Below are 26,027 nucleotides of genomic sequence, written 5' to 3' on the forward strand. Positions count from 1 at the left end.
CCCACAATTCCAGACATCTGGGCTGCTCTCCTCTCTATAGCATGCAGATAGATCAGTGTTTTGTTACTGCATGGTCTGGCCATGCCTCCACTGATTCTGCTTGCTGCTAGATTCTCCATCTCGCAGCATCAGACAGTGATGTTTTTTTCCTCCTGCCCTTATTCCCACTGTTTTAACTTTTCTGCCCAGTTTTTTGGGTCAGTGAGAGCTGTTCTCCCTCCTTGGCATTCCTCTTCCTCCCTGGGTTGGTTAACCCTCCCTGAGCCTCCACTGCAGCATCTCCCTGTTGGCTCCTCTGACCTTAGTTTACAGCATGGCAGAACAGCCAAGAAAGCACAGTTAATCCAAGTGGTACTCTATACGTGAGGCAGCATTTCCAGATTCAGCAGATGTCAAGTTGTGCCCAGACTTCCGTCCCTAAATCCATTGGGACCCAAGGCTGCAACTCAGGCAAGTCTTTGCCCACCAAAGCAGCTGTGACTCCAATGGGAGGAAAAATAGGCCACAAATCCCACTGCAAAGAAGAGAGAGGCTCCAAAAGTGAGGAGCACCCTGACTACTCGACTCTTGAAGTAAGTCCCAAGGGACCGTTACAGACTGAACAGAGGAGGCTTGCGAGGCCACATCATCCCACCCCCCAAATCTTTAAAGTTGGTCCTAAGTGCCCTAAGGAAAGCAGCAAGGTTTCTAATCAGCTCCCAACCTGCCCAGGAGTGCTCTCACAAGTTTTTCCCCCTTCCCTATGGAAATGGGACCCAGGAGGGAGGATTGAGACTGACCTCTGGAAAGGGCTCCAGGCCTTAAGGAAGGCAAGCTGCAAAAGACCTCCACAAAGTCACAGCAGGGATTCTCCACTCCCAAAGCATGCTAAAAGCTTTTTAAAACAATCTAAACAGGGAAAGAAAAAGCACCCCCCCCCCCCGCAGATGAGCCCTTTTCTGCCTCCTCCACTGAAGAAGGTGAGCTGTGTGGTTCTAGAACAGTAGTTCTCAAACTTTTGTACTAGTGACCCCTTTCACATAGCAAGCCTCTAAGTGCGACCCCTCTTATAAATTAAAAACACTTCTATATATTTAACACCATTATAAATGCTGGAGGCAAAGCAGGGTTTAGGGTGGAGGCTGACAGCTCACAACCTCCCATGTTAGGTTTTCTTCCTCCCCCTCCCCCCATACCTGCTGGTAATAGCTCATCTTAAGTGATCACTCTCCTTACAGTGTGTATGATAAAACCCATTGTTTCACGTTCTCTCTGTGTGTATATAAATCTCCCCGCTGCATTTTCCACTGCATGCATCCGATGAAGTGAGCAGTAGCTCACAAAAGCTTATGCTCAAATAAATTAGTCTCTAAGGTGCCACAAGTACTCCTTTTCTTTTTGACCTCCCATGTAATGACCTCATGACCCCCTGAGCAGTCCTGACCCCCCAGTTTGAGAACCCCTGGGTAGAAGCTTCAGAGAAAGTTTCTTCCCTCAAAAACCTCCACTTAGGCTATCTGACCCCTTCACTCCTCCTTCGAGAAAGTGATCAGGGACGAATGGAAGAAGCCTGGTAAGGGAAGGGATATTAACAAGAGTGACCTCTGCCTTTCTTAACATTCAAAACCCAAAGGGTTCTATTGCTGAGACACCAAAGGTCAATGCCACTCTAGCATCCCTCACCAGGGATATAGTTATTCCCTCACAAGGAGAGTTCTATCCTAAGGAACCCTTGGATAGAAAGATGGAGGCCACTCTCAACAAGGGCTTCGAAACCTCTTCCACCAACCTCTGAGCAGTCCTGGCAGCTACCTGCTTTCCATGAGCATCTATTTCCTGGCTGGAAGATCTCAAAGCCCTTAAGGATAGAGATCACCCTCCCTTTGGCTCCACTTTAAGGAGCCTCTCGCAACAGCATTTGTAACTTACACCTCAATAGATGCAATGAGGATTTCAGCCTGAGCCATGGCCTCCAGCTCAGTAGCCGTGCACCACGTATGGTTCACTCCCTGGAACGTGGATACTCTATGCAGGTCCTGTGCTCAGCCAAGTTTACAGGCTCCCTCCTTTTTGAAGAAAACATGGATAAAGTGGTGGCTGACAATGTGGCAAAATCCAGTCTCTCCTTTCCCCATTAAGTTCCCCTAAGAAAGGACATAAACCGGCCTTTGGACAGGTGTTCTTTTTGCACCTCTTCCTCAGAGGTACTAGCAAAACCACAACAGATTCCCCCAGGGAAAACAGTGGACGAAGTCTGGAGGGACCTCAGCCTCCCTGCCTGCCCTCTTCCCATCCACTTTGACACAGATCACATAGGCCTCCACCCAGAGCTAAAGCTAGGGATCAGGATCTCCCATTTCCTAAAGAAATGGTTTTCATTGACAATGGCTTGGGGAACAGTGACTCCTATAAAACCCAATCTAATCCAGGAGGAAATATCACTTCTGGATATGGGAGTGATAGAATGCCTTCCCTGAGAAGAAAGGTTTTGTGGGTTCTACATCTTCATTATGCAACAGTGAGGGAATGGAGGGATGTATCAGAGCCATTCTTGACCTCAAAAGGTTCAACGAGTGCATGAAGAAAACAAAGTTGCAGATGGAGACCATGGTCTCTATAGTGTCATCCCTGTCCCAGGGGGCTTCTTGACTTCAGTAGATCTAATGGAATCTTATCTCCATATCCGCATCAGACCATGCCACCACAGACGTCTGAGGTTTGCATACGGCAGGAGACAGTATCAGTTCCTAACACTCCCATTTGGCCTGTCCTTGGCCCCCAGGGTTTTTACAATGATGGTCATGGTAAGAGTCAGACTCAGGTCACAGGGAACTCACCTGTATCCCTTCCTGGACAACATCCTGATCAGCGCTCCATCCCCATCAGCAGTGCTCAAGGCTACATCTTGGATGTGGAATTTCCTCCATGTGCACAGCTTCATCATCAGTACCAAGAAAAGTTGTTTGGTTTTACCCAAGAATTTATTTTCTTGCTGCAGAGCCACAGGAGGCACTATGCCTCCAACTGCAAGGACTCCTAGTGCTGTACATAGGGATCGCTCCACGGGCACAAGCATGCATCCGAAGTCTTCAAACTTTCATATGAAAGATATAGGACTCCCTACAGCACATGAAAAATCAAGTATGGGTTCCAGCACAGGTGTTCAACTCCTTTAACAGTGGTCAGTCCATGACAGCATCCACAAAGCCATGCTCCTCTGCCTTCCAAATCCTTTAGTCCTTGCAACACACACCAAGGGCCTCTGGAGCACGGAGGAAAAGGTTCACAACAGCAACCTTCTAGAGCTGAGAGCCGTCAGGGTAGCTCTACAAAGGTTCCAGGCTCAACACTAAGGGGACCCACATCCTGGTTCAATCAGACAATAAGGCTACAGAGGGGTATTTGAACAACCAACGGGAAACTAGGTGTCTAGCACTACCCGTGGAAATAACAAGGGGAGCAGAGCAGTTCCTCCTTTCCCTCAGAGCGATCCACATGAAAGGGCACCTGAACCCAAAAGCAGACTGGCTCCGCAGGTACAACTCCTTGTGGTGCCTGCAGCAGGTGGTTTTCAATCTCCTCATCCACCCCTCCCACCCTCAGTTTCGCATGAGGATGAGGTTGGGACTCCCTCCAGCCGACCTGCTTGTGAATCATACGAACGCAAAGAGGCCCAAATACCTCACAAGGGAAGGGAGGCAGACCCCGGATCCAGGAGGGCAGATGCCTTAGCACAGGGTTGGCCTCAGGGCCTACTTGACGCCTTTCCACTAGCAGAGCAGATACCAGTAATACTGAGAACTCCGCACTGGCCACAGCGACCCAGGTTCCCACACCTGACACTGGAGCCCGCGCTCCAGCATCAGCCTGACCCGAACTACCTTCAAAGCCCACACCCGCCTCGCCTCCCCATGCTGGCCTCCTCCGTTCCCTGCCCAGTCCCACCCCACGGCCTCACAAGCCATGCCCGCTTCTTCCTCCGGTCTCCAACGTAGGCGGGGAGGGGTCTGACTCAGCGCAAAACCGGCCCCCGTCCAACATGGCGCCTCTCCCAGCCTCCCGCAGCTGCGCGCGGGCCGCCTCTAGGCCGCGGTCTCAGCCGCCCGCTCGGTGGCCGGCCGGAAGCTAACGACCGCGCCCCTTCCGGGCTGAGAGCCGGAGAGTTCGGGGCGCGCGCGGGAGGAGGACGCGCTGGGTCACCCCGCCCCGCCCAACCTACGGGCCGCGGGGACTTTCGGCGCGCGCGCGCGCGCGATGTGGTGCTGCCGGCGCGTGGGGCAGGAGCTGCTGAGGCCCCTCCGCGCGCGGCTCCTGCTGTCGCCTGGCTGGGGGTCACGCGCTGGGGCCGCCGCCGCCGCCGCCGCCTCCCTGCCCGGCGCGAGCCCGGGCGGTTTGTACGAGGCGCTGGCGGAGTCGGCCGCCGTGCACTGGGCGGAGAGCGGGCTGGTGGCGCTGCAGGCGGGCACCGGCCTGCCCTGGTGGCTCAGTATCGCGTGCGCCGGCGCCGCCCTGCGCACCGGCCTCACCCTGCCGCTGGCCGCGCACCAGGGCCACATCCTGGCCAAGGTGGGTCCGAGATCCGCGGGGGCCGAGCGGGACGTGGGGTGCCCCGATCCCACCTTCCGCTGTCCCGTGCGGGCACCTTGGGGCGCGGCGGGGTGGTGAGCCCTTGCCCACCAGGCCTCCCCCGTGCACCCCGCTGACACGAGCCGCTCCCTTGTCTGGCCTGTCACCCTCCCCACTCCGGCTAGCCCCTGGGGTCAACCCCCGCCCCCTTCATGTCCCCCCCCCGCCCCTCACGCTAGTCCCGCTACTCTTCTAGCCCGTCCCTGGCAGGTGTTTGTCCAAGCGGCTCTGAAAAATCCCCAGTGAGGGAGATTCCTCAGCCTCCCTCTGCGATTTATTCCAGGGCTCAGCCGCCCTGACAGGGCGTTTCTCCTAATCTTCAGCCTAAAGCGGTTTAAGCCCGTTGCTGCTTGTGCTGTCCTCAGAGGTTAAGGAGAACGATGCTTCTCCCTCCTCCTTGGTCTATGTGTTACTGCAGTGCCGAGCTGGAAAACGGGGCATAAGGGCGGGGGGCTCGTGCAGTGGCCTTTCCACCTCCTTTGCTAGCGAGGGGCTTGGCAACCTGTGTAGCCAAGGAAACGAGCTGAGAGTTTGGTAATGGCCGCTGGCTTCATGCCTGCGGGTACCCTGTCCTTACAGAGCTGTGTGGCTCTGTTGCAGACCAGCCCGTCAGCTGTCGTGTACCCCGCCATGCTGCGGTGTCACATGATGTGTTGGGAGAGCGCAACTGAAGTAGCGATAAGAAAAGGAGGACTTGTGGCACCTTAGAGACTAACAAATTTATTAGAGCATAAGCTTCCGTCAGCTACCGCTCACTTCATCGGATGCATGCAGTGGAAAATACAGCGGGGAGATTTATATCCACACACACACAGCGAACGTGAAACAATGGGTTTTATCATACACACTGTAAGGAGAGTGCAGCCGATGAAGGGAGCTGTAGCTCCCGAAAGCTCATGCTCCAATAAATTTGTTAGTCTCTAAGGTGCCACAAGTCCTCCTTTTCTTTTTGTGAATACAGACTAACACGGCTGCTACTCTGAAACCTGAAGTAGTGATGTTGCACTGTAATCTAATGTGATTTGTGCCACCACTCAGGAACAATATTCAGAATTAAGATTGACATAGCCTAGATGGTATTAGCACATATGGTGCTTTCTGGCTGTGTCCACATTAATTTTAACAAAATATTCCCCCCAGTGCTACCACTAGCTCAGCTGCCTTGGTGGATGCCCTTTTGTAGACAAGAGTTCAGCAGCTTTTATATATTAGATATGCTGCCTCATGTATTATTCCACACACAATACAGTCTAATCCATTTTATTCTATAGCATTTATTACATATATGTAATATGTTATAGCATGAAACACTGTGTACATGTAAAACTAAAATGTACAATTATAAAAGACTTAAAATGTACTACTTAATTACATAATTACTACTCTATGAAGAATCACAACTCGTTATGTTTATTTTTCTTAGTGTGTAAAAATGAAAACCTAGTTAAGTGTCTCCACTGTTTTTAATATGTTTTTGGTAAGCCATTAGGATGATGTGAATCATTTACACAACTCTTTCAGCACCACTGATGTACCCCATAGGCCTGCAAACCAACCAAGTGCTGGCTTGTTAAAATATTTTATAGATTCTGAAACCTAACAAAATCACAGTAAAAGTGTTGCAGGTGAAGCCTTTTGAATCACAAGATAATATTCCGTTTGGTATTTATTGCACTAAAGAGAGTAGACAGTGTATCAGCAGTAGTGTTTGCAATCAAATGCTTCACTGCTAAAGAATTGCAGAATCCTTTGCAACCCTAGAATTACTACAGCCATGTTTTATTTGAGTAAAGAGGCTATATTTAAGCAAGTTTGCTTTTATTCTTTGTGTTCCTGTCTACAAGATATGAGAGGATACTTTCCCTCCTTTGTAAAGTATTTCAGGAAATCAGGATAAAAAAGCATTGTGAAAATGCCAGGTATTTTATTAGTTTCAATTTAATATAAGAGGCAATTGCTTTGTAATAATGTACTTAGAATGCAAAAAGTAGTGCCAAAAACTGAGCTGCTGGAAGGTTGCATCCAGTAGTGCAGGGATGGCCAACTTGAGCCTGAGAAGGAGCCAGAATTTACCAATGTACATTGTCAAAGAGCCACAGTAATACATCAGCAACCCCCTGTCAGCTCCCCCCCCCCCCCTGCTCCCAGGGCCTCCCACCCACCAGCAGCCCCAGCGATCAGCACCTCTCCCTCCCTCCCCGCACCTCCCGATCAGCTGTTCCATGGTATGCAGGAGGCTTTTTAGGGGGGAGGAGCGAGGGCAAGGCTGGCTCAGGAGAGGGCATGGGAAGGGATGGAGTGAGGGCAGGGCCTATGGCAGAGCCAGGGGTTGAGCAGTGAGCACCCCTAGGACATTGGAAAGTTGGCCCCTGTAGCTCCAGCCCAAGAGTCGGTGCCTATACAAGGAGCCCTATATTAACCTCTGAAGAGCTGTATGTGGCTCCAGAGCCACAGGTTGGCCACCCCTGCAGTATTGGTTCAGCTCATGTGGAATTGAAATAAATAAGTGTAATCACTGGCAAAGAATGCAGTAAAATTTTCTGTAGATATTGCTTGTAATGTTGCAGAATTAACAGACTCAGCCTAACACAGTCCTTTGTGGTACATTGATTTCTGGTTAGGTTTTTATTTATTTATTTATTTTATTTATTTTTATTCGCTCGGCAGTGAATATCAATAGCACATCCTTTGTGGCCGCAACACTCCTTATTTAGTTGGGAATTTACACTTTCAAAGCACTGAATAAGGGTGGAGTATTACTAAAACTCAGCTATTAATGTGCCTTTCTCAAGAGAGTCCAAAATAGTAAGAGCAGAAGTGTGACAGGAAATCCAGCCCAGGAAATCTTTTTCCTGTTTGCATTTTGCTACTGGTGAGGCTTGAGAAAATGGACAGAAAATAGTAGTTTTGATTTCACCATACAGAATGACTTCAGGCATAACTCTTTTTTTTTTGGACAATTAAAGTAACTTTAAACTGGTGGTGTTAGTTATTGGCACTAAATGTCTGTGTATACTCTGAACCAGTTATAATGCAGGTGTGGCAGAGATCATTTTATACCAACCACAGATTCAGAGGAGGTAATCCTCTAGTGTGGTTTTATAAAGAGATGATGTGTAGTAATACATCTGAATGGTAGTAAGCCATACAATCTATTTTGACCTTGCTAACTAGTTGTCACATGATTCTCCATATCAAAATAAGTATGGTATGTTGTGGCCATCTTTTCTACTTTTTAAAAAGCTATTGAGTAGTAGAGATGAATCATGCCAACTGTGATATAGTCCTTGTATCCTGTACAGCTCTCTGTACCTTGTTCACAATCAGATCTCTATGAACAAATATATTAATTTCATGTTTAGTCACAAATATTACAAATTCTCTTACCAATACTTCTTCATACTTGTATCTTGCCGTATTGACTGCAAAAATGTAATACTCCATTTTCAGTGCCACATCCCGGGCCTGATCCTATTGAATTAAGTGAGAGTTTTGCTATTGACTTCAGTGGCTGCATAATCTTATCTTATAAGGCTGTTCAAAACATGGGTGAGGGGGTTCCACCACGGTGTTTTTTGTAAAATAATTGTGTACAGACCCTTTTATATAGCTAAAAACTTATAATGAATTGTAATAAAAAACATAAGTACAAGTGTTGATTGCATCTCACCTGGAAAGACTGATGTTTCATTATTTGTTTTTGTCAGAAATACTTAGGCATTCCCACTCAAGTTCCTCAAAAGTCCAACATATTTGCAGGCAACAAGCACCCACAGATGCATGCGTTTCACTTTACAGTACACATGCAAGAAGATATGGGGTAGAGAGACTGGTTGCAGATGAAACTCTTTAATTTTGCTATATAATCATTTCTTCCTTTTCTTTAGCTAGCTGGAAAATTTGCAGCCTGAAATAGAAAACCTAGCTAAGCGTCTTCGCTATGAAGTTTCAATTCGTGGGAAGCAACTGGGTTGGTCTGAAAAAGTTGCTAGGTAAGATAATAATTGTACAGTATCTTACAAATCCACTTGGGCTGAAAATAAGAGGCATATATAAAGATGATGGCAATATGTATTTTTTAAAAAGGCTCTACAAATCTGACACTAAAATAATGGATTCTGACTTACTATTTTTGTATAAAACTTTTCTGTGTTATTTACATAAACATTTAGGGAATATGCTCGTTTGAAGCACTGAATCTGTGATGGACTAAAACTTATAAGGCCAATTCCTGTTTCCACTGAAGTCAGTCTGGGTTTAGTTGTTGACTTCAGTGGGACCAAGATTTGACCCATAGCTATGGTTTCTAAATCTTTCTTAGGAGGGGATGGCAGGACCTGGCTGTGTCAGCTTTAGTACATCCAGTGATTCCCTCATGCAAGAGGAATCCCCAGCTGTCCTGGTATGGTAGCTCCATCTCCTTTGCACTGTCAGAGTGATGTAAAAGGGAGAGAGTGCAGTCTGAGAATCTGGCCTGTGGTCTGTACTCTGAGGAGCTTGTAGTCTTAAATCAGATAAATACAGCACACAGAATAAGACATCGAACAGTATTGCTAGGAAATAGTGATGATGAAGAGGTTAACATTAGAAGCCAACAGAAAAGAAAAGGGTTTGAAGGGTGAGATTGGAGGCGATTGGCAGACAACAACTGGAAGGCTGTCTTGGGCCATAAAGGAAGAATTCCCTGGCTTGACTTCATTCACCTTGTACTCCAGTGCAATATTTGAAATGAACTAAGTGTGATATGCAACCTATGGTTTATTATTTTAGAATTTGAAAAGTTATATTACAAGGAGTTTTGTTTTGTTTTCCAAACAGGTTCCATTTCAGGAAGAATCTAGGAAGGATTGTTTCAGAGTTGTATGTTCGAGACAACTGCCACCCCTTCAAGGCCAGTCTGTTGATGTGGATACAGATTCCAGTGTGGGTGTTTGTTTCCATAGCTTTGCGTAACTGCAGCGTAGGTGCAGCAGACTCAGAAGGTGATCATTCTGAACAGTTCTACTGAAAATATACATCTGTTTTGATAAATACACTTCTCCAGTTACAGTGTGTACAAACATAGTTTGGTTTTAAATTTAAGAATTTGAATTGTAGAGTTTGAGATGTAAGATTGTTGAAAAAATAGCCCAAACATAGCTAAGTGACTAATACAAATAATACTGTATTTGTAAGACTTTTGAATAGGCATGTCATAGATGCTATGCCATTGGTTCATGTAATCCAGAAGCCTACCTCTAGCCTATTCCTGTACTTTTTGCACCCCATATTATTCTGGTAGATCAGGAACTCAGTGCATCCATAGCCACAAAATAACCTTTCTGTTCATTTGCCAGCAGTGCCTGTAAGGATATTTCTACACTGCACTATAATGCAGCTCTGAGCTGAAATAGCAAAGTGGAATGCATGGGATGATCAGTTAACAGCAGTGCTGGAATTTGAGCTCTAGGAACAATCTAAAACGCATTAGGTCTGCTCCTTGGGCACTAAATTATTTTATGTGCTTTGCAAGCCAAAGTAATAGAAGTCATACTTAGTATGTAAAGATACTAACGCAACAGTATGCCTAAAATTAAACTGTGGGGTTTTCTTTCGTTATAAAGCCTTAACTTTAAATAAAATAAAATGCATTCATCAAGATGATATTTTATTTTATCCTATCGGCAGTATTGGTGTTTTGACCATTTAAAAACTAGATTGATATGCAGCATTAACCTAACATTTGACACTTTTGCATTGATTAAAATACCATGGTATCTTGTTTTCCAAGTCTAACAAAGTACTTTGGTCACTGCGAGTTCCTGCATTGGTGAATATTGTGTTTTTAATGGCATCCCCCATATGAGAGAGACCTTTCAACTTCAATGGGCAGATCTTAAAAATAATTGTAATGCTTCAGACCTCTGGCACATGACATTGTTTAAATTGCTAAATATGATAGGGCTAGATAACTAGTCATTTAGCCCAATAAAGTTTAGCTACTATTAGGACACTTTTTTATTGTTATAAAATGTTTGCGGTTAGGGATAGAAGATTCAGAGCAAGTTATTTTTCATCATCTGTTTGCCCCAAATCCTGTTAGCCTGCAGTTCTCACTAATAATTTCCTTTTCTTGTTAGATGGCAGACTGCCTTCGCTTTTTAATCTTTTGGATTAAAAGTTTTTTTTTTAAAGTAAATCATAATATACCTAAAGAGAAACTAATAATTTGTGTTTGCAAAATGAATTTCCAACTGGTGCTTTGTAAGAACCAGTTTTTTAAGTCAGTGACAAATACAACATTCTCTCAAATCCACTGTTTGGAATTCTTTGATTTCTATATCTCCTTTATATCATATAGTGGATTTTGTCTTGTAGTCATTTCACAGTCTATAGGTAGGTACAGTTTTCAAATGTCCAAATGTATGTATGTTTGATAGTGAGTGTAAGTAAGACTTGAATGTGAGTTTATGCTGCTACCTGGCAGTGGAAGGAGCTTTCCCACTTGGGATTTATGTATTTCATTACATCAGTTCCTTGCCCTGGTTCTGAAGGAAAGGAAGGATGATAAAAATGCCAGTTGGCACGCACGCGTGCACCCAAAAAAATGGTTTGCCACAGAATAACAAAAATGTTTACTTTGAAAGTCCAATTTAAAAGCAAAATTATGCATAATTTTGACTGACTTTAAGGAGCATGACATACTAAATATATATATGTATTTTAAACAGTCCTTGCCGTTCAGGAACAGCTGTCGACAGGTGGAACCCTGTGGTTTACAGATCTTACTGTACCAGATACAACATGGATTTTGCCAGTCTCACTTGGGCTTCTCAATTTGCTGATAGTGGAGGTATGTTGGTGGTGAATGCTGAAGCATTGTAAAAATTATAATACTTTCTATAAAGTTAGGACCAGTTCACGACTACCTTACAAAGTGTAAAAATACCATGGCAGCTTCTGATTATAAATATGCAATTAATTCATGATCTAGAAGTGAAAAACTGTATAATTGTTTCAAGGTTGAGGTCGTATGGGTCCTGCACATTGTACTTGCTGATAAATTCTAATGTGGCATTTCAGAAACGGATTTTAAGTAGGTTAACCTCAGAAAAGTTTACTCTTCACTCCAGAGTGATTCCTGTGAGAATACTTTAATTAGCCTACTGCATTTTATTAACACCGCAGCTTAAAAGGTTACGGTTTTGATGTGTGAATAATACATTCCTGTGGGCTGCATTTACTGGTGACTTTCTTTTCCTTGTAAGTGATGTAGTTCCACTTCTAATGTATTTTAAGTGATGATTGTGGGTACAGTAGGTATGCTTCTAAATGAGCTGAAAACTTGATAAAAGCAAACTACTTAAAACTATTAAGTTTAAAATAGTGATTGAGAAAAAGTGCTTTATTGTTGTTTTAAGAAATCGAAGGAATTGAGAAACTGGAACCTCTTATAAATATTGACCTCAGCACAAAAAGTGGGAATGTGCTAATAAAGTTTGTGGATGATACAAAGCTGGAAGGTATTGCCAATTTAGAGAAGGACCGGGATATCCTACAGGAGGATCTGGATGACCTTGTAAACTGGAGTAATAGTAATAGGATGAAATTTAATAGTGAGAAGTGTAAGGTTATGCATTTAGGGATTAATAACAAGAATTTTAGTTATAAGCTGGGGACGCATCAATTAGAAGTAACGGAAGAGGAGAAAGACCTTGGAGTATTGGTTGATCATAGGATGACTATGAGCCGTCAATATGATATGGCCGTGAAAAAAGCTAATGTGGTCTTGGGATGCATCAGGAGAGGTATTTCCAGTAGAGATAAGGAGGTATTAGTACCGTTATACAAGGCGCTGGTGAGACCTCATCTGGAGTATTGTGTGCAGTTCTGGTCTCCCATGTTTAAGAAGGATGAATTCAAACTGGAGCAGGTACAGAAAAGGGCTACTAGGATGATCCGAAGAATGGAAAACTTGTCTTATGAAAGGAGACTCAAGGAGCTTGGCTTGTTTAGCCTAACTAAAAGAAGGTTGAGGGGAGATATGATTGCTCTCTCTAAATATATCAGAGGGATAAATATCGGACAGGGATTATTTAATCTCAGTACCAATGTGGACACAAGAACAAATGGATATAAACTGGTCATTGGGAAGTTTAGACATGCAATTAGATGAAGGTTTCTAACTATCGGAGTGAAGTTTTGAAATAGCCTTCCAAGGGAAGCAGTGGGGGCAAAAGATCTATCTGGCTTTAAGATTAAACTCGATAAGTTTATAGAGGAGATGGTATGGTGGGATAACATGATTTTGGTAATTAATTGATTTTTAAATATTTATGGTAAATAGGCCTAATGGCCTGTGATGGGATGTTAGATGGGGTGGGATCTGAGTTACCCAGGAAAGAATTTTCTGTAGTATCTGGCTGGTGAATCTTGCCCATATGCTCAGGGTTTAGCTGATCGCCATATTTGGGGTCGGGAAGGAATTTTCCTCCAGGGCAGATTGGAAGAGGCCCTGGAGATTTTTCGCCTTCCTCTGTAGCATGGGGCACGGGTCACTTGCTGGAGGATTCTCTGCTCCTTGAAGTCTTTAAACCACGATTTGAGGACTTCAGTAGCTCAGACATAAGTGAGAGGTTTTTCGCAGGAGTGGGTAGGTGAGATTCTGTGGCCTGCGTTGTGCAGGAGGTCAGACTAGTTTACTTCCACTCCTGAGAAGTATGCTGTCCCAACATTGAGAACTCACATTGTATTGTAAAAAATAAAATAAAATAAAATGCATTCATCACTTTAAAAATAGAAAGTAAAGAGTTTTCAGTTATTTTTGACAGATGAACCTTTTGTCTCTTTCATAATTAAAGCTAGTAAACATTGCATAGAACATGTATTTGAGAAGACGCATGTTAAAAGAAGTGTAAAATCAAGAATGTTTCACTAATTTTGAACTCAAGCTTTTTTTTTTTATAAATTTGTTACATCATAAGCAGCAATATGTCCTACACATACAACAGAAGTTCATAGATATTGGGGCACTACACACACAAGCCTGTGGTCTCTTTTTGGCATCCTTGATGAGTCCAAAGATGCTCCTTCATTGTGGGGGGAGGCAGGATCAAACAGAAAATAAAATAACAATTGAAAGGAAAGAAAAGTGGCTTACACATTAAACCAGGCCTCATTATAAATTCTTGTTGATATACTGAAAGTTTTGGAATAAGAATGAGAATGTTTATATATATTAAGAATAAAATACGTAAAGGAATCTTGATTCCCCACGTTCTTGCTCTTTTGCAAATCTCTGCAGAAATAGTTACTATTTAATCTCTCTCTGTTATCTATCACAGTCCTCCTCATTGCCTTTGTGTCTTGATTTCATTCTTGTTCTGTTTTATTTTTTCCAAGTAACGTGGATTAGGACAGTTTTGCAAAATGAAATTCATGGTTTGCCTATACATGTTTTACTTCTGTTCAATTACTTATTATGCAAGTTGGGGATAATGGTCCATCTCTTCTCAGTAGCCATCTCTCAGAGGACTGTGCTTGAGGAACAGGTGTTGGAGGCTTATTCAATGTGCACAAGCTTATTCTCTTGTGAAATAATGTTCTCTTAAAATGATTTAGGTGGATGACTCTTAGTCTTGGTATAAAATCTGCCAGGAAAGGATTGAGTATTAACCGTAAGGCACGAAACAAATTAAAGAAAGGAATTTATGAACATTTTAAATTTACTTGATTTGAGCCTCCCAATAATTGAAAAGAATGTGAAAAGAATATTTGGGTGGAACAACCTGTTCTAACATTGACTGTGCAAGTTAAACTTCCCTTGTATTTAAAAAAAAAAAAATCTTTCTCTGGTGTGTGTGAATGTTTTCTTTTGTTTTTGTCTCTTCAGATCTTTGCTCTGCGAAAACTTGAACTGTCCAGGTTCCAGAAGTACGCTACCAACTTCATTCGAGGGCTGTCAATACTGATGATTCCTATTGCTGCAACTGTACCTTCAGTAAGTACAAAACATAATTGTGCATAGTATGTGAGACTTTGCATTAGTCCGTGCCTGTGTTGGCCAGACTTGGTTGATGGTGCTCTAAGTGCAGCCCAAATGCATGATCTATATGGCGGACCATACTTGATATTATACTTCATACCATTTTAATAGCAATGACTTCACTCAAGTAGTAGTGTGTGGAGGATTTGTAATCTATAAGGGTCACCATTCAATATTGCATATGAGAAAGGTGCTGTTTGCACTTACATTACATTAGATGCAGCCTCTAGGGTCTTCCAAAAGTGTTTTGTGCATTGTTACAAGCGCTGCACGTTTCATAATATATGAGACACCAGTAATAAGTAACGTGCTCCAAAGAGCTTACAATCTATAAGACAGACATAGATAAGACAAGATAGACCGGGACACCCATGGAAGCAGTTGACTTCAAATGTTAAACAAACAAACAAATGTGATGTGGTGTTTTTTGGGTTTCCTGGAAGTAATACTGGAACTGAGCGGTGCTCATTGCATGGCAGAGAGGACACAAAGTAGTTATTAAGACTGGCACCACTATAGAAAAGAGATTGATAGAGAAAATAAGAAACAAGATCAAGCTGTCAGTGGAATGGGGTTTTTAAAATTTGGTTTTGTTTTAATTATTTTGTATATAATGTGTATTTTTATGATTACACTGTTAGAATCAATTCAAAACACACTATTCCATTAAATAGCCTATTGACAGTAGGTTGATCTAAATCTTACTATGCAAACTTTTACTGGAATAAATGAGATTTTTACATGGTGTTCATACTATGGTACATGTTCAATACGGGTTGTTGGTTTTTTAAATTAAAAGTAGCTGCTTTCTAGTATTTTTGCCAAATATTAAAAAGAGAGAGCCCACAAATTCATTGTTGCTAACATCATTTTTTAAAAGTTGAGTTTTAGAAAATATCTGGAGTTGGTCTATATTTGGGTTGACCTTGTGAATAGAAGGGCAAACCATGTTCATGTAACTAGAGACATATGACATTGCATAAAAGGTTTATTTACTGTAAGATATGAACAACCTATAATTTAGATTTGCAGAATTTTCCATAAGAGAATCTTGAAAATGTTTTTTGAGTAGATTTGTACATGAAGAAATGCATGTTTGAAGTGGTTAAGTGATTCTTTTACCTAGTTGGGCTTATCAAGCCTATTTAGACTAAAAGAGGAAAAAAGTTTAAATATGAATTTAAAACAGTGGGTCCTGTAGTTTTGTCAAATTTTAGCATAGATCACATTTTTACAGTAGAGTTCAAAAACCCTGAAAAATGGGGTTTGTAATGGAAGCATTGCTTAACTGCAGCTATTTATTTAAGGGAGCATATGTAGGAGAGTTGACTTTCTTAATAAGAAATAATCAATTATTGTAGTTTGTGAAAAGCTACTGAAATTGCAGTGCTTTTATTGCCTTTTGGGTTGCTGAATGCTGTGTTCCTGTCTCCTTGCAGTCCATGGCTTTGTACTGGTTATCCTCCAGCTTCATGGGACTCTCACACAACCTGCTACTGCGCTCTCCAACTTTTCGTCGACTCTGCCACATACCGAGGACCAAGTCTGACTCAGACACTCCGTATAGGGATATAGTCTCTGCCTTTTATGCTAAGTACTTTTTTAAAAAGTGATTCATTTTGCACTGGTGGAAGAACTACCCTATACAGGCAACTTGAGTAATTCAGAAGTCATATTGTTTTGAAATGTACCTATTTAATATAGGGGCAAGTCTATGCTACCACAGTACATCAGCGCAGTTGCACTGATGCAGCTATATTGCTGTAGCGCACCTGGTGAAGAAACTCTTTGCCGACGGGAAAGCGTCTCCCGCCAACATAGCGCAGTGTGGACACTGCTTTAAGTCAATGTAACTTATGTCACTCAGGGGGTGGCTTTTTCACACCCCTGAGTGACGTAAGAGACATCAACTTAAGCAGTAGTGTAGACAAGCCCTGGGTGTCTCCTTGAAACAGTTAGAATGTGAAAGGCTGGTGTTGAAATTTTTTTTCCTAATAAAACAATGGTTGTCTCTGACATAAAGAAGGGTAATTGTACTAACTTCTTGGCGCAGTGCAAAATTGTTGGGATTTTTTTAGTTCATGTGGTGTTTTTGTAAGTTGTGTCCAATTAATAGCAGCTTCTTTCCTTTATTAGTAATACAGGATGAAGATAGATGTTAAAATTGTGGCTGATGTAGCTCTGCTATTTACACTGAGTCTGATCTTAACTGCAGGCTAGTGAACAACAACATGTAGCTTTACTTGAAGACTGAATGGGTCACTGGGTTGGTAATGGTTTGCTAGATCTCTTCTCTCAGACACTTGTTCTGGTTCAGGTTCTCAGATTCAGTAGTTGACCACATGTTGTCAATCTCTTGGCCCATGGGAAAGTTCTACTGACAACTGAGATGGTGTTTTTGTGAAACTACAAAGGTGGATTAATTGCCCACTCGTTTGCAGTGTCAGCAAACTAATCTGAAATAAGATAGGAATCTGTGGATTTACACAGCATGAGGAAAGGTTTACTGCTACTATCCAGGGGAACAGGTACAGAACTTTGACTCAGGATGTTCTTGGCTCTCATGACGTTGTGTAAGTCCCTTCATCTCTCCATATTTTAGTTTCCCCATGTATAAAATGGGGATGATATTTATTCTGCTTTGTGTTTTTAAAAAAAAAAAATCATGTGAAAAAGCGTATTATTCTGGCAGTAGTCATAGTTACTGATCTCACTTTTGTATAGAACTATGTCACACAGCTCTGCAAGACCAAAAAAACATTGTTTTATATGTCATGTACACACTGTGGAATGTTTAAGTTCAGTGTCCATAAAGAAAGGAATTAATTACTACAACATAAAATTGAAATGAAATGATTATTTTAATTGAATGCAAAAAGGTGCAGATATGGGAAGCCAGTTCAGATAATTTTATTAAATTCAGAGTATCAAATGTAGAAGATATTGAGGCTACTCTCTGCACACATCGAAAGAATACATAACCATACATAGTCTTTCTGACAGCTGACTGCACTCACACCCTCCTCCTTTGTGGGTTCTTGTCTTTATTTGCTTTAATCATACATCAGCAGGCAGTTGTGCCTTTGTTCTGATGGATCCTCCAAGTTAAACTCCCTTTCCATTGAAGTTTCACAGCCCTCTCCCAAAAATGAGATTTTTGTTCTTCTAACCAGATGCATTTTAAAAAAGCCACTCTTGGATTCCATGCTTGTTACCTTTCCTTCCCATTCCTTCTCCCTGTTTGTATCCGACCTCCTTGTTTGCCCTAATCTTTCCAGTTTGTGTCTTTTAGTGTAGCTCATGATTAGCCCCGCAAGAGCAGAGCATAGTGGGAGGGACTTGTTTTATAAATAACAAAAGGGTGGATTTAGTTCTTATTAAAATCAATGGAATGGCGCTCATTGAATTCAATGTTGGTTTTGACCCTAAATTCACAACTACTGAAACCAGAGCAAGAAGCAGCATATTGCCTGTAATCCTGTTTTCAGTGTTTGTCATAGCACTGGGACAAATTCATACTTGGTGAATTCTTACAATCAGTGTTGTATTTAGCCCATTGAACTTTAACAAACAGAATCTCAAACTAAGTTCTGTAGGGAAGAAATGCCTGCTGTCTCTATGGTTAGAGACGAGTGAGTGGACCTGGTGGAGGAGAGAGGAGTAAGCAGGGTGCCAGACAGGTATAGAGAAGAGAAACAAGCTGACTGTTTGATACTCCTTAGCCAATACCAAAGAGAATGGGGCGCTCTGGTGGCTTTGGCTGTTTCTCAGATAACACAGAAGTGCAGCTGTTGCTTCACAAACTGTCTGAAAAGCCTCCTGCCACTCATAGCTGAGGATGGTGTTAATCCAGGATTTGGCAGGTAAATAGTGAAGGTTTTTCAAATATTTTGTTTAAAAATGTAAATGTTTAATCATTAATCTTGGAGTTATTAATCCCTACTCCCCCACACCAGAATTGAAATAAACATTCCATGTGCATTTAGCATACATTCTCTGTAGAAAGCATAAAATATCCCTTACCTTTTCCAAAAACATTGAAATATCTTACAAATTTTACTTTATCACTAAATTGAAGTGGATTTAGTGCTTCCATGTAAAGTGGTAGATTGACTGCCTTGCAGACAGAAATGCTCCATTCACAAGACAGGCACTAAATTGGCAGCGGCAGTTTCCCTACTGTGTTCTTACTGATGACTTAGAAGAGGTACCACCAGTGGCAGAATGAGGGTCGCTCAGTGTCCAGGTCTATTAAATTCCTGTCCTCTGCTGAGAATATTGCCAGTTACAGTGGTAATTTTTGTAATGGGGATCTCACCTGACTGTACAAATAGCAGTCAACCTTCACAACATCCATGTAAGGTTAAGCACATGAAGGTTAAGACTAAATTTTCTAAACTGCCTTCTAATGCTAAGTGTCCAGCTTTGAGGCACTTGTGTAGGATGGGGTGTTCTTTTTTTGCCCTTTTTCCCCAGGAGGTGCTAAGTACTGCATCTCACTGAATTCAGCTGCCACTGTGGGAGTTCAGCACCTTTGGAAAAAAATAGCCACAAAGTGACTCTCGTTGGACACCCAATGAAATCAGGGGATGCTTTTGAAATTGCAAGTCTAAATTTGCACTCAGTGGCAAAGCTTACGAGTGCTGGGTAAGATGTATGGGAATAATACCTAGCTCTTTTAGAGCTTATCAGTAGATCTCAAAGTCCTTTACAGAAGGAGGTAAGTACATTTGTCTCACTGTGGCCTTTATAGTCTAGTTTAGACCCCAGTTGTAATCATTTTTAAAGGGAGCTAAAACTGTTTAGTAGTACATTACTACTGAGTTGAAGAAAGCTAATAAACAGGCAAACATGTTTGAGGCAAATGAGAAAGACTGACCTTGTGGGAGGCACTTAGGGTCTCTCGAGCACCCTACTCAGCACAGAAGTGGCCCATTGTTCAAACACATCCTTGGTTTTTTGTTTTGTTTTTTTTTGTTTTTTTTGTTTTTTTCAAATATCTTGAACTAGGTAGCTATACTATATAGCCAAACAAGGCAATGACGACACAAAAGCAGATGTGTGTCTGTTTCCAATACATCCAGAAACATAACCTAGCTGTAGCATTTATGTCTGTATTTCTATTCTCAGTGTGAATGGAGATGCACTGAATCACTGGATCCAATCCATCACTTACACCACTTTGCTGGGCATGCAATATAAGATGTGATAAATACTTCTCCCCTTCCCTGACACCTATGGAGAAAACACTACTTTTCCAGAGATCCAGTCACAGCTAGTAAAAATTCTCCTTCCAACAAAGAAATGCAGAGCATCTTGAGCACTGCATACACAACACTGCTAACTAGTGTAATCAAGGAAAAAATGCAGTCCTATAGTTTGCCTGGGATGCTCAAATGCAACACTAGAGTTTTCAGCAACGTCCAGTTTAGTCTAATTTTTCAGTTACACTTACAAAAAAGAAAATGAGTCTTGTCTGTGGGCAGATTGAGTCTGTCTCAGGTAGTATCTGAACTCCCAGTTTTCTTTTTGTCATTAGATTGCAACTTTTGGTACCAATTTATGGTTTATTCAGTGACACAGCTTTAAAAATATAAACTGTAACATTGAGTTATTTATTCACCCTAAAGATTTTATATAGGTACAATTATAAAAATCACGTAGGATTATATATTCTAACATATAACTTTAAACCCTGAACTCATTTCTCATTTTATTTACTACTTTAGGGCCAGTGTGCAGTACAAAAAACCAAAGACGCTCCCTGCCTCTATTAGATTAGTCAGAGATCCCTATCCTGCAAATACACACCTATTTAAATATAATCATTATGGAACTAGTCATGTAATTACACAGGTAAGTGCAGGATTGAGGACTAAGATTTGATCCATTTTTTAATTGTACTTTTAAATATCTTAATAACCCACTTTACAATGTAACTTGCTTGAGTCTTGTTGGGTAGAAAAACAAGGCAGTGAAAAGAAATGAAATATTGGTCTTGGCACCCTACAAAATAGAAAGGAAGAAATAGAAATAGAATGGTCTGTCCAACGAAGCTTACAGGGTTTATTTCTCCTCCCGCTGAAGTCAATGAAGATTTTTCATTGACTAGAATTGGAGCAAGACCTACCCTTACTCTTATTCACGTACATAGTACAGTTGATCTCATGGTACTGCTAAGTTCTTGGCCTAAGATGAGTGAGTTTTTAGGGACGGGTCAGATAACAAAACTAGAGATTCATTATTAAGTGTGAATAAAACAAAGGGAGAAAATCCAAAACTGATTAAAGGCTCTCTCACAATCTGAGAGTAGACTGGAGTTCATTGTCACAGGATGTCATTGAGACTAAGAACTTTGCAAAATTCAAAGAGGGATTGGACATTTACATGGATAAGAATATTTAGAATAAGCAAATGAAAATAATGCCTACTCAACTTTGCAAAATGCTTAGAGAGCTACAATTGAAGAGCACTATATATCTGCAAAGTATAACTGTAATATACTTTTTCCTTGCTTCCTACCTTCTGTTAAAATGCAGAAAGTTTCACAGAAGAAGCCTTATACCCCTTGTATTAGTTTCAAGGGAAGCTGCGAATCAATTTAAGCGTAAGAGAATGTTAAGTATTAAATGCATTCTGTCATATTCAGAGCAAGAGAAAAGGAAACATGGTACTGCCTCTAGGTGGCACCTATGGACTAAAAATAGGTTTATAGTTTTATATTATTACAGGGTCAGCAACAATACTCCCTATGCTGCTGGCTGTATTATGGAAAGTCTGTGCTTCAGAACCCGAATTGCATTTTGGGGGTACTACCATGGAAATCACCACTGTTTATCTGTGTTCTCTTTCAAATAGCGTGTGCACTTGCTGTATTTGCACAGCTGAATGTAAGAGTGGGAAATTCCTTTGTGTACAGTAACATTACTTCTGTCCATTGGAAATAAGTTCAGAAGATTTCCCTAACATTTATATTTTTGTATGTTAAATTGAAATTAATATTCAACTAAGGCAATGACATTGGGCAAAATCTGACTGGTTCAGGTTCAAACTGAAAACTTATTCCCCTTCTTACACAATTAAAATAAGAATTTTCGATGTTAGGCCAGATCATTCAACCCTCCATAGCCCTACTTTCAGAGGCGGTTCCTGCTCTTAGGATCCTAATGGTCCGCTGGGTCTTCCTCTGTGTTTAGCTTCCCCTGATGTGGCTTACCATGGGCATCTTTGACATGCAAGCGCACAGCAATTCCTTCAAGTTGCTCCGTTTGTTTATCCCAGCTGGCCTCTTGGTTATTTATTCTACCATCAGTCATTTTATGCCTCCTGTGGGGCAATAGCATTCCACTTCATGCGTCAACCCCAGATGTCATTTGACATTTACTCACAGCACAGAGATTCCATGAAGTTAGGCCCCACTTTTTTTTTACCATTCAGCTGAACAAGTAATACTGTATCAGGGGATCTTTTAAGGACCGCATGCAAATCCAAAGTGTTAATGGACTTCCATGGCAGCGAAATTTGGAGGCAGTAAGCATCCATCACCTGATTCTGTGTCTGCATCATGCAAATGAGCCAGCCTTTCATGAAGGTTGAAACTATCCTTCTTCAAAACCATAGGAGGAAAGGAAGATACAACAGATTCAACTGGTAGGTGAAAGCCTCAAGGACGGGGGGAAACAGGCCACTGTCTTCACCTGTTCTGCAGTGTCAGCAGGAACAGCTGTGGTAAACATGGAGCAATGCCAGGTTTATGTGACTTTTATGGAATGATTCTGGGAAAAGATTATCCTCCATCTTCATGGCAGTTATGTAAAGACAGGTCTAGTTTCCTGAACAGCTGAGTAGAGCATATGTACGATTAATATAAAGGGCAGTTTGCAAAGGAGTGATGTGTTTTATTTGTTTTTGCACTGTTGAGATCTAGACACATAATATTTAACAGAAATCCGTTCTGGAGAAGATTTATAAGCAGTTGTGATTATCTGTGGATCCATAAATTTCCCCAATCTGAAACGGATACCATACATTTGGTAGCAGGTCGGCAGTCCATTTAGTGTTGCCAATGTTAAAAGTGATCAAATCTGGCCCTCGGAAATTCACAGTTGTTCTAGTAGAGAAAGTAAATTCTCAATGTTAGACTATATTTCAGAAAGCTCTAAATACACAATGTGGGGGAGAAGGGTTGCTGTATATTTGTAAAATTGCAGAGGTTGTGTACACACTAAAAGTTTTAAGTAGTGCTTGTACAACTGTTCATTACTTAAGAAATACAAATGCACTGAAAATTGTAATATGTAATAAAATAAGTAAAATTGTAATAAAATTGTGTATTAAGATTCATCTTGTCCTTATCTGAAATGTTGACCCAAGCTGTAACTAAGGAGGACTGTCTACAGTTTTGTGTCATTTTCAAACGTGAAGGAATCCTAAGGAATTAAAGTCTTCTGTGTGGTAAATTTCTATTTTCACATGCTGCTTTTGGCACTTTTCCAGCATCTATTCTATTTTGTCCTTAAATTTACTGTATCTGGGCAATATGACTGCTTAATGTTTGTCAGGAGTTTCTGTAACTTCAGTTATCTAGGATATATCCAGCCCATCTTGGCTTTTGCTAAACAGTCTTAATTGGTGAGGCACAAAGTTACAGCTTCTCCCCTCCTCGCTTGGTTGAACAGACATTGGGTTCTGATCACAATGGTTTTGTACCATGAGAGAGAGGAAAGTCAACGCTGTTTGTTTCAGCACTGCCTCCCAACATTGCAGTTGACAATTCCAGCACTTCCTTTTTGGGGCCCAATATTGTTTCTGTTGCAGTAAATGACAACACTACCATTGACTTTAATAGGAGTTGGATCAGGCTTTTTATTATTTGTATTACCATCAGGCCAAGAAGCCCAAGATCAGGAGATTTGGGCTCCTGCTTTGGTTCCTGAGTGCTCTAAACTGACTTCTTTTTCAGGAATAACTGGGGGAAGTTAGTGTGCTCTCAGGAGGAGCTTGAGGATCTACAACCCATTCTGAAGGAAGACCCATCACTCTCACAGATCTTGGGAGACAGGCCAGTCCTTGCTTACAGACAGCCCCCCAATCTGAAGCAAATACTCACCAGCAACCACACACCACACAACAGAACCACTAACCCAGGAACCTATCCTTGCAACAAAGCCCGTTGCCAACTCTGCCCACATATCTATTCAGGGGACACCATCGTAGGGCCTAATCACATCAGCCACGCTATCAGAGGCTCCTTCACCTGCGCATCTACCAATGTGATATATGCCATCATGTGCCAGCAAGGCCCCTCTGCCATGTACATTGGTCAAACTGGACAGTCTCTATGTAAAAGAATAAATGGACACATCAGACGTCAAGAATTATAACATCCAAAAACCAATTGGAGAACACTTCAATCTCTCCGGTCACTCAATTACAGACCTGAGGGAGGCTATTCTTCAACAAAAAAATTTCAAAAACAGACTCCAACGAGAGACTGCGGAATTGGAATTAATTTGCAAACTGGATACAATTAACTTAGGCTTGAATAGAGACTGGGAATGGAGAGTCATTACACAAAGTAAAACTATTTCCCCATGTTATTTCTCCCCCCCACCCCCCACTGTTCCTCAGAGGTTCTTATTAACTGCTGGAAATAGCCTACCTTGCTTGTCACCATGAAAGGTTTTCCTCCCTCCCTCCCTGCTGCTGGTGATGGTTCATCTTAAGTGATCACTCTCCTTACAGTGTGTATGATAAAACCCATTGTTTCATGTTCCCTGTGTGTGTGTATATAAATCTCCCCCTCTATCTTCCACCAAATGCATCCGATGAAGTGAGCTGTAGCTCACGAAAGCTTATGCTCAAATAAATTTGTTAGTCTCTAAGGTGCCACAAGTACTCCTTTTTGTATTACAGTAGTAACTGTTGGGACCCATTGTGCTAGGCATTGTACATAGACCTAGGAAGAGAGAATGCAGATTGTAATTTCTTTCAGTCTAAACTAAGACAGAGCGGGAGGGGGAACAGAGGCACAGGGAAGGGAAGTGACTTGCTGAAAGCCAGCCAGATGGATCAGTGGCAGAACTGGGTATAAAGCCAGGGTCTCCTGATTTCCAAGACAGTGCCCTATCCCGTAGACTATAATTATATTACATTATGAGCTGATTTTGCAAGCTGATTTCATGTCTTTGAGGAAAATGTCTCCTGTGAATAAGGCAAGCAGGATTTGATTTCAGGTGATACAGTCAGAAAGACTGTTGCCACGTATATTGAAGCCATAGCAAACAATAGTGTGTATAAAGAACAGGAGTACTTGTGGCACCTTAGAGACTAAAATTTATTAGAGCATAAGCTTTCGTGGGCTACAGCCCACTTCATCAGATGCATAGAATGGAACATATAGTAAGAAGATATAAATATATATATACATACAGAGAAGGTGGAAGTTGCCATACAAACTGTGAGAGGCTAATTAGTTGAGCTATTATCAGCAGGAGAAAAGAACATTTGTAGTGATAATCAAGATGACTCATTTAGACAGTTGACAAGAAGGTGTAAGGATACTTAACTTGGGGAAATAGATTGAATATGTGTAATGCTCCAGCCACTCCCAGTCTCTATTCAAACCCAAGTTAATGGTATCTAGTTTGCATATTATTAATTCAAGAGGAGCAGTTTCTCGCTGGAATCTGTTTTTGAATCTTTTCTGTTGCAAAATTGCCACCCTTAAATCTTTTACTGAGTGGCCACAGAGGTTGAAGTGTTCTACCACTTTTTGAATGTTATGATTCCTGATGTCAGATTTGTGTCCATTTATTCTTTTGCATAGAGACTGTCCAGTTTGGCCAATGTACATGGCAGAGGGGCAATGCTGGCACATGATGGCATATATCACATTGGTAGATGTGCAGGTGAACGAGCCCCTGATGGCGTGGCTAATGTGATTAGGTCCTATGATGGTATCACTTGAATAAATATGTGGACAGAGTTGGCATCGGGCTTTGTTGCAAGGATAGGTTCCTGGGTTAGTGCTTTTGTTGTATGGTGTGGGGTTGCTGGAGAGGGTTTGCTTCAGGTTGGGGGGCTGTCTGTAAGTGAGGAAATAGTGTGTATGGTATTCTTTGCTCTACCTTCTTTGAGGAAGATAGGTTTCTGGTGCACTTACCAATATGATCAGTTGCATCGTGTTTTTACTATTCTCTCCTTATTCTGCTGATGTGTGCATATCATTGATTTTATTCAAATGATGGTCAGATGTAAATGACCAAAAATGTATCTTACAACAGAGAAAGTTGTTTTGTATCATGTTGATGAGAAGACAAAGTTCCTGTGTTCAGGAAACTCTAAATGAAACTCTTTTCATTTTCAACTTTCTTCTGCTTATTGGCTGGAACCATTA

General features: G+C 41.7%; 1 protein-coding gene and 1 long non-coding RNA gene across 5 annotated transcripts in view; one reads left to right on the forward strand and one right to left on the reverse strand.

The window, feature by feature from the left end:
* The window catches only part of LOC119854406, a 29,994-nt gene extending 21,771 nt beyond the window's left edge, over positions 1–8,223 (reverse strand). Inside the window, exons 1-2 of the long non-coding RNA XR_005292445.2 lie at positions 5,592–8,223; positions 2,817–5,272 (exon numbers count right to left, since the gene is read on the reverse strand). This is a non-coding gene — a long non-coding RNA (uncharacterized LOC119854406). The remainder of the gene's footprint in view (positions 1–2,816; positions 5,273–5,591) is intronic.
* Positions 4,234–22,972, forward strand: LOC119854405 (cytochrome c oxidase assembly protein COX18, mitochondrial). Of its 4 annotated transcripts, XR_006281010.1 has the most exons (8): positions 4,234–4,545; positions 8,497–8,597; positions 9,424–9,587; positions 11,316–11,437; positions 14,477–14,584; positions 16,069–18,492; positions 20,359–20,485; positions 22,067–22,972. XR_006281010.1 is itself a non-coding variant. In XM_038398727.2 (6 exons), the coding sequence occupies exons 1-6, from the start codon at positions 4,234–4,236 to the stop codon at positions 16,240–16,242; spliced, it is 981 nt and encodes a 326-aa protein (XP_038254655.1). In that variant the 3' UTR covers positions 16,243–19,158. The 4 variants fall into 4 exon arrangements, 1 of the variants encoding a protein (XP_038254655.1); XR_006281011.1 differs by lacking the exon at positions 20,359–20,485; XR_006281009.1 differs by lacking the exon at positions 22,067–22,972 and having other exon boundaries at positions 20,359–20,581.
* Positions 22,973–26,027: the final 3,055 nt, after the last annotated feature.

Source organism: Dermochelys coriacea, chromosome 4, assembly GCF_009764565.3.
Source record: "Dermochelys coriacea isolate rDerCor1 chromosome 4, rDerCor1.pri.v4, whole genome shotgun sequence".
NCBI lineage: Eukaryota > Metazoa > Chordata > Testudines > Dermochelyidae > Dermochelys > Dermochelys coriacea.

Excerpts from the sequence above, each read along its gene's own strand:
- LOC119854405 (XM_038398727.2), top strand. The coding sequence starts at position 4,234 with ATGTGGTGCTGCCGGCGCGTGGGGCAGGAGCTGCTGAGGCCCCTCCGC. Across the intron at positions 8,598-9,423 it reads TGGTCTGAAAAAGTTGCTAG|GTTCCATTTCAGGAAGAATC; the intron begins GTAAGATAATAA and ends TTTTCCAAACAG. Across the intron at positions 11,438-14,476 it reads TCAATTTGCTGATAGTGGAG|ATCTTTGCTCTGCGAAAACT; the intron begins GTATGTTGGTGG and ends TTGTCTCTTCAG.